We start from the raw sequence: 9,235 nt of genomic DNA, 5'->3' as shown, positions 1-9,235 counted from the left end.
TCCCCCGTGCCTGCCAGGAGCTATTTCTGAGCAGACAGCCAGGAGTGACCCCTGAGCATCGCCGGGTGTGGCCCAAACCCCCCCCCCCAAATAAAAAATATACAAAAGGCAAATGCCCTTCGGAGTCCAATAGAAAAGATCTGGAATGACGAAGAATCTGGTAGTCGGTGAAATCCATCCATAGAGACTTGAGGAGTCTGGATAAGTGGTTCGGTTCATGACTGTCACAGGGGAGTAGAACTCCGAAAGCCGTGGATCTTTTCAAAAGGCCAAACCCGGAAGCTTGAAGCTGACTATGGAGGAGATGGTTGGAGGAGAAGAAGGAGTTTCTGAAAGAAGAAAGTTAAGGGCTAGGGCAAGAGGGGAATAGATCTGGCAGAAAGTATCAATCAGAGAAGAGAATAGTGAAGAAGAAAGGATTATATACAATATATACAAAACGGACACATAAAAATGCAAAGAACAGACATAAAGGTGGCCAACACACACACACAAACACACACACACACACACACACACACACACACACACACACAGAACACACAAAAGGTTAACTCCCATGGAGTCCACTAGGTGGAGTGGTGCACATGAAAACGACTATAGTCTTTGGATTTATAATAACAACAATTTTAAAAAAGCGAAAATATCCCATATTTATTTAAAAATTAAGTTATCTCCATTTACAACAAAAAAGAAAGAGCTCGTAATCCCTCTGAAACAGAGGGCCCAATTTCAGGCTTTACTTCAAGATTAGATAATACAAAAAATGATCATCAACAAATGCAGCTTTTGGATCTCTTGACTTTTGGGTGGAGGGTTGTTTTGGTTGTAGAAAAGGAAAACCAAAAGTTTTTATCTATTTTAGTTCCAGAGATCAGCAGCTTGGATTCAAATTTTAAGAAATATGGCTAAGTGAATTTATTTTTGTGCTCACATAGCTTATATACATACATACATACATACATAATACATATATACACACATATATATGTATTTTTATGTATCTAGATAAAACCTTTTATTACAGTTACTAAGATTTTATGATGATTATTTTTGTCCTCAAAAGAAGTCAATAGATAGTAAAGTTGGGGACAGGCTTTATTCAGAAAGAAAATTGCAGAAGAAATGTGTAGTGTTAATATATTTCATTCTTCTTACATTTCTTCTTCTTCTTCTTCTTCTTCTTCTTCTTCTTCTTCTTCTTCTTCTTCTTCTTCTTCTTCTTCTTCTTCTTCTTCTTCCTCTTCTTCTTCTTCTTCTTCGTCTGCTTCTTCTCCTCCTCCCCCTCCTCCTCTCCTTCTTTTCTTCTTCTTCCTCCTCCTCCTCCTTTTTTTTTTTTTTTTTTGTTTTGCTTTTGGAACACACTCATTGAAGCTCAGGGCTTACTCCTGGCTAGCTGCTTGGGGGACCATATGGGATGCCAGGACCGAACCGCGGTCCGTCCTAGGTCAGACACGCTCAAAGCAAAAGCCCTACTGCTTGCACCACTGCTTGAGCCCATGACTTCTCTTCTAGAATCTTTCCCATCTTCGCATCAATGTGGCTCCTCTTTCTCAGTTCCATAGGAAAAAATAAACTAAGTGTGTGGAACTTCATACATAGCCTTCTGACCTCATAGGGTTCTGAATACAAATGTTTGGTGCTAGCATGTTATTGCCTAATTTAGCATATGTTTTATGAATACATCACTGTCATTTGAATGATAAAACATTGTTTTTCATCAATGCTGCCCTTAGGATATAAGAAGCAAGCTTCTGGAATGAAAATTTGCACATTCCTAGTTGATCTTCCCAGAGCAAAGGTAAGTTGAAGTCATTAGTAAGCAACTCATAACTGTGGTCATTCTTCTGAAGTTTATATATCTTGACTGGTGATGTAAAATTTGAAGCAGGAAGTCATAAATCAGTTTCCTAGTGAGCTTCCCTTTTCTATCTGAGGCTGCAAGCAGCTGTGCATTGGCCATGACTTTGCTGAACACTCTGGAGCTAGTGTGGCTGGGGCTTCTCCTTGGCTGTTTCTGTAAGGGTGAGTGGTCTCCTTTACGATCTGGTTTTGAAAAATTGTATGCCATTGTTTCAAAACGTAGCCTTTAAAAAGCCAGGTTTATTAAGAGCCAATACAAGTTGGCAAAGTGAACAGTAACATAAAAGCCACGACTTTATTTCTTTATTGTTATGTTACTTTTTTGTTTCCTGCAGTTGCAGACAGCAAGGACCAAGTATCTCAGCCTTCTACTATGGTATCTTCAGAGGGAGCTGTGGTGGAAATCTCCTGCAATCACTCTATATCCAATGCTTACAACTTCTTCTGGTACCTTCATTTCCCAGGACATGCACTGAAACTCCTTATTAAGGGCACAAGGTCTTCTCAACAGGGACGCTATAACATGACCTATGAACGATTCTCTTCATCACTGCTCATCTCTGAGGTGCAGGTGGCAGATGCTGCTACTTATTACTGTGCTTTGGAAGACACAGAGGCAGGGAACCTGTGCAGAGTCTAGCAAAAACAAGTTCACACCCTTTCCTGAAGATTGAAAAGAGAGGAGCACCCACCACTCTATACCTAATTTGATGTTCCACAAGATTTCACACTTGGAGCTGCTATCAGAAAAATTTAGTCCAGATACAGTATATATTAGCAGAGCTATATGGAAAACTTTTAAAAAAGTGATGAAAAATATTACAAAAAGTGAAAGAATCTGTTTTATTTACTGTCAGCAGCATCCTACAATCCCAATGTGTCATTATGAAATTTACTTTCTAACCTTTATTGACTAAAAATAGTCATAGCTGTGAAGCAATTCAAAGAGACATTTATTACTGAAATTATTTAGAGAAAAATGAGGATTTAAACTCACTGGGATAGCATTGGATTTCTCTGAGTACGGGTTTCAACTTTTTGAAGTTTTGGACTCATTTGTTAGCAGTTTGTATGAGTAGGCCATATTCACAGAAAGAGACATAATACTTTTTTATATATAAGAGCTTTTAAGTGTTTTTAATTGATTGAGGTTTTGTGATATACAATACTGTTAATGATGATTTTCTCTGCACCTAATTGCAGCACCACATCTCCAACCTCCTTCCTTCAAAGACCCCAACATGCCTTTCTTCAAACTTTTCCCTTTCAGCAATTTAGTTGTGTTGGTCAGTTCTTCCAGTGTGTTACCTTTTACCTATTGTTGCTACCTTGCTGTGTATTGGAAAGAGAATAATTCTTGTGCAAGAGATAAAAGGAGACATCTAGTCAATGTGAGAATTCCCTACACATTAACTAAAGTGATCTTTCAGGCTGGAGTGATAGCACAGTGGTAGGGCATTTGCCTTGCACGCAGACGACCCTGGATGGACCTAGGTTTGATCCTCAGCATCCCATATGGTTCCCGAGCCTGCTGGAGCAATTTCTAAGCACAGAGCCAGGAGTAACCCCTGAGTGCCTCTGTGTGTGGCCCCCCCCCCCCAAAAAAAAAACCCAAAAAAGTGAGCTCTCATTCTGCAGTAAGGGATCATCTGCAGATGATGGGATCTACAGTTAAGAGATGATGATCAGGGACCAGAGCAGTGTCGCAGACTGTAAGGCGTCTTCCTTGCCCCTGCTAGCCTAGGATGAACTGAGGTTTGATCCCCCGGCATCCCATATGGTCCCCCAAGCCAGGAATGATTTCTGAGCGCATAGCCAGGAATAACCCCTGAGCGTCACTGGGTGTGGTGGAAACACACACACACACAAAAAAAAAATAAAAAAGATTATAATTGTCTGCACATAAGGGAATTACAAAGGAACTGAGGCTAATAAAGATTTGATGTGTATATAAGCATCAGACTGTGTAATCTATCTCTGGTTCCTTAGTCTGGTAACTTGCAGTATGAAAAAGGGAAGCTGGTTGTGGGGAGAGTATGGCTTTGGTGCATGATATCTTCACAGTAAAACTGTTTATTTATGTTTTCTTTTCTTGCTGACTTCAAGCCATTGTTTCAGTATTTTTCCCAATGCGGAGGCATCTCATATAAGCAATTAGGGCAGAAGGATTTCTTTTTTTCAGTTAAAATCTTTAACATCAGTTGAATTTTTAAATGTATAATTTTTTTGTTTTTGTGTTTTGAGGCCATACCCGGTGATGCTCAGGGGTTACTCCTGGCTGTGTGCTCAGAAATTGCTCCTAGCTTAGGAGACCATATGGGTTGCGGGGGATTGAACCGCATGCAAGGCAAACACCCTACCACTTGTGCCACAGCTCCAGCCCCATTTTTTCAAATTTTTCTCCACGAAATGTCTTCTCTTTCTATGAGATAACAGAACAAATATATTTGTCTCTGTCTCAGAACTAAAAATATCCTTCTAATTAATTTCCTAAGTCTAAGAGAATTAGAAGGGTTAAGGATATGATTCAGTAATTGTCTCGTGAGGATATGTTTGATTCTTTGCACTGCAAAAAAAAAAAAGCACAAACACAAAACCTCTGGAGGGATGAATAGACATTAATACTACTGTAAATAAATGAATAAAAATGAATTTAGAACATTTTTGTTCTTATATTTGGTTTGTGAGCTTATTTTCTCAAATCCATTAGAATTTCCTGAGTAATAGCTGTATCTTTTATTCTAATATGGCACCTCTTGGTGTTGTTTATGGATGGGGAGTGGCCACCAGAAAGACTAATCCATGATTAGGATCTAGCAATTTTTAGCATTTCCCATTTTCCAGAGAGGGGAGAGAGGATAAAAATGGAATTTATGACCATTCATGCCATTGTGATGAAGCCTCCACAAAAGTTCCAGAAATATGGTTTTCAAAGAACTTTTGGGTAGTGGAGATATGAAATAATTGTGTCAGGAGAGCCTAAGAAAGAACATAAGACTCCTCTCATATACCTTGTTTGATGAAATTCTTCCACTTGAATGTTCATCTGTATCCTTTATCATATCTTTTCATAATAAACTACTACATAGTAGGTACCGGTAACTATTTTCTTGCATTCTATAACTATTATAGCCAATTAATTGAAGCTAAGCTCTTGCATTCTATAACTATTATAGCCAATTAATTGAAGCTAAGGAAGCATCATAGGAAACAATTTATCAAACACAGATAACAATCCAGGGGCTGTAGAGATAGCACAGTGGGCAGGGCATTTGTTTGCACTCAACTGACCTGGGTTCCGTGTCCCATATGGTTCCCTGAGCCTGCCAGAAGTAGTTTCTGAGCTCAGAGTAATGAGTAATCCTTGAGCACCACCAGGTGTGGCCCCCAAACTAAAAATAACAACAAAAACACAGGTAACAGTCTAGACTTGAGATTAGTTACCTAAAGTTAAGGTTAAGTCTTGTAGATCTGAGCTCTTACTCTATAGGTCTTAATCCTATTTTTAAGGAGATGATGTTAGATGTATTAAACTGTAGAACACTGGCCAGTGCACCATAAACATGGCTTACTCACTGCAATCATTCCTCAAATCCTTCAGTATTATGAGTCTGGTAAATTGTAAAGAAGAAACACAAGAAGAATGAAACATTTTTCTTCTTTCCATTTTCACAGTAATTCAAACTGATTACTGATGCTATATCTCTCCTGAGAGCGCTCTGTCTTCTCTATGTTACATTAGGACAAAAATGTTCAATGTTTCTGTTTATGTATTATTATCAGCAAAATTCTACTACTCTAATATAAGCATTTAATTATGATTGTGTATGTGACAAGCCAAAATAGAAATTAGAGAAGAAATTAGAGATAAATACAGATGAAGATTCACATGGTAGTTGTGTGTGTGTGTGTGTGTGTGTGTGTTCATGCACTCAGAAGGCCTATCTTCAGAAGCATATTCCTATCCTTATGGTTATAAATCTCAGGCAGAAAAGGGTTCTTATCCCTCTCATGTGGAACTTAGTAAGGAAAAATAACTATTTGCCCAAATAAGGCTGTTATTTCTTGTGCTGAGTATAAAAGGAGACAATCATGAGAACCTAGATTCACTCTCATCTTGCAGGAGTCTTACTTTTAAGAATAACAGTGGGGACAGAGCAATATCACAATGGGTAGGCTGCTTGCACACAGCTGACCCAGATTTGATTGCCAGCATCCCATATGGTCCCTTGAACTTGCCCAGAGTGATTTCTGAGAGCAGAGTCAGAAATAAACTCTTAAGTGCTGTTGGGTGTGGACCAAAAACCAAAATAAAAAACAAACAAACAGTGTCCATGAGAAACAATTACTAATAGTACTGGAAATGGGGAAAAAAAGGGGTGGGCAGCAAGCTGTCAGTTCCAGAATAACATGAAGAGTGAAAACTTCTTAAGCATATGCCCAGTTTGAACTTATGCCCTGACATGGATTGAATACTTCATTAGGAAGTTATATCTTCACTCCTGGGTGATATTTTTTAGTTTTTAATTGAGGAAAAAGTCAGTGAGGAGTCAGCTCTGTGGTCAGTCTTAGCACAAGCTGACTTAGCATAGTTTATTCTGTGGATTTCTCTTGAATAAAATTTTCTTTTATATTCTTCTAAGTTATCTCGCTCAAGAATATGTGATTTAGCCTTTCTTTTGAGGCTCTAGGCTCAAAACAATGGGTTTTGTGCTTAAGGCAGGATAGGTAGATTGGATATCCACAGTCCCTATTCTAGTGAATAGTCTGCTGCTGAATTCATCCCCAGACAGCAGGCTTTGTGTCAAGAGTTCCTCATGGTACCCAGATAACTGTCCTATTACAGACCAAAATAATGTAATTCTATCTTCAAGTAATTGAGTAAATCACTCACTTGGTGTGTGTGTGTGTGTGTGTGTGTGTGTGTGTGTGTGTGTGTGAGAGAGAGAGAGAGAGAGAGATATGCTCTTTGTTTCTCATTTGATATAATGTCCCCAGAGAATTTTACTTTGCTACAGTTCTATTTTATTTTGTTTGAGATTAAATTTGAATAAATATTTACAGCAAGTTTCACAGTATTGAAAGAAATATAACTAATACATTTTGAACATCCTAAACTGACAAGTGGATATTATTTATAAACCTTGCCTACCTCAAGAGAAGAAAAAAGAAAGCAGAGAAAATGATATATTCCATTATTTCTCAAAAGAGAATACTTACTTTAGTTTATTTATGATAAAGATTGACACAAACTTTTATTTTTCTTATTTTATTTTTTTATTCAGGTTTATCTACTGAATAATCCAAAATGGATTATTGGGGCTGGACCAATTAGTGCAGCAAGTAGGGCTCTCGCCTTGCACACACTATCAGAGTTTGATCTCCAGCACCTTATATGATCCCATTGTTAAATCCAGCTAACTGGCCTGGTCCCAGAATGGGGTCCGGGGACTGGAGATCCCTCGATGCTGGGGAGAGGTCCCAGAGGTCAGGGATGGCCAGGGGTCCCAGGAAGAAAAACACCCGCTGCCGAATGAGGAACCACAAACCTTGAGGATGCAATCACACACAGGTTTATTTTCTTTCCGTAATTCTGGGTTTCACCGCAAGCCAGGAATTCGATCTGCAGTCAGACCCCAAGCATTCAAACATACAAGTATTTAAAGGAAATCATAGGGTAATGAGCACACAAATAAAAATAAAAATATTTTATAGATAACATGTGTTACAGTTTGAAATCACCAATAAAAATCTCAGAAAAACGCGCGATTGCAGCTCCTTCATGGCATCATTAATTCCAGCCCTCATTCCGATGGCAATTTTTGTATATGGGTAGGACCTTATCCTGATGGTATTTTTTGTGATATGGGTAGTACCTCCAGATGGTCTTTAGGTGTGTACTGATTTGGCCTAGGAGGACCCCATGCTAGCAGGGCGAAGGTACCCCATTCGACCACGGTGGAGGTACTGGGCTGTCGGGAGGAAGGAGTCTGGGGTCCCATGTTTCTATGTCAGGCAAGCCAGTGACAGAAGCGAAAATAGCATTAAACTAGATTTCACCTTATTCTATACCTATTAATTCCATCTATGTGTTATTCCTTTTTAGTGACTGTGTGCACTTATTCCTCCCTAATCTTCAAGAGCCCTCTGTGGGGATCTCCTCTGTGGGGATCAAGGTGTTCCCATTGGAATGTAAGATGATCAGTTGGTTCCACCTCCCTCCCCTCCCTTCAAGATGTCTGGTGGGGGCCCGGAGAGATAGCGCAGCGGTGTTTGCCTTGCAAGCAGCCGATCCAGGACCAAAGGTGGTTGGTTCGAATCCCGGTGTCCCATATGGTCCCCCGTGCCTGCCAGGAGCTATTTCTGAGCAGACAGCCAGAAGTAATCCCTGAGCACTGCTGGGTGTGGCCCCAAAACAAAAACAAAACAAAACAAAACAAAAGATGTCTGGTGGAAAACAAGATGTCTGCATTCCTTGGAATGTCATTTGTAATTTATAGCCTAGTTCCAGGAATCAGCTGTCTCCTTGGGCCTAGTCTATCTTACCTTGAAATTGCAGCCTATGACTAAAGTTGCAATCCCATCATCCCATCTATTACTAAGAAATCATTATTCCTATTAAAAACTAAAAACATACTATGTCAAAAATGTCTATTCCAATATAGGTTACACAAATTGTATAAGTTTAAATTTCCTGTCGGGGAAATATTTGTCAAGTGTGCCTGGGCTCTCCTTATCTTCAGGGGCCAGGCTACCTTAGGTTTGGGGAATCCACCAGGCTGTGAGGGCTAGCTTTTGCCTATCAGGGACCTTGGGCAGTTAGGGAAAAATTAGCTAATATAAAAATAAAAATAAAATAATATCAGAAAGATATAATAAATTATAAAATTAAAAGTTACACACCGAAATCAAAAGTCACATCTTTTTCCAGACTGAACACCATTAGCTTCTCTATGATTGATCCCTGAGCAGAAAGCCAGAGCCAGCAATAAATTCTGAGAGTAGTCAGATGCACCCCCAAAACAAATACAAAGGACTATAAACTTCCCGTGGGCAAGGGATCTGTCATATTCTTATGTTAATTTCAAATCTAGACTGGTAAATTGGACTATCCAAAGAGATCAGTCTGGAGAGAACAAAAGTTATATTTTTAGAGAAATATGTGCCAACTAAAATCAGCTCAAACCCTACAATCAAGAGGGTAATCAACAGTGTAGCGGGTGCCCTTATTTGTCATTTGTAGCAACCAGTCAATAGTTATTTTCTAGAATTCAGTTGATTAACAAGATTTTCTTCTGGAATATTAGGTTGCCAAGATATTTTCTGAATGAATCTTATACATGAATCTTTTGATATTTTCTGAATGAATCTT

The 9,235-nt window shown here is 39.1% G+C and overlaps 1 gene segment (V, D, J or C); it reads left to right on the top strand.

The window, feature by feature from the left end:
* The first annotated feature begins 1,961 nt into the window (after positions 1 to 1,961).
* Positions 1,962 to 2,503, top strand: LOC126001740 (T cell receptor alpha variable 2-like). The segment is given in 2 exon segments: positions 1,962 to 2,025; positions 2,199 to 2,503. Coding segments are annotated over 2 exon segments (369 nt in total).
* The last annotated feature ends 6,732 nt before the right edge of the window (positions 2,504 to 9,235 follow it).

This window comes from Suncus etruscus, chromosome 2 (genome assembly GCF_024139225.1).
Source record: "Suncus etruscus isolate mSunEtr1 chromosome 2, mSunEtr1.pri.cur, whole genome shotgun sequence".
In the NCBI taxonomy this organism is placed as follows: Eukaryota; Metazoa; Chordata; class Mammalia; order Eulipotyphla; family Soricidae; genus Suncus; species Suncus etruscus.
Note: the sequence above shows the minus strand (reverse complement) of the source record. Positions and strands in the feature narration are given on the sequence as shown.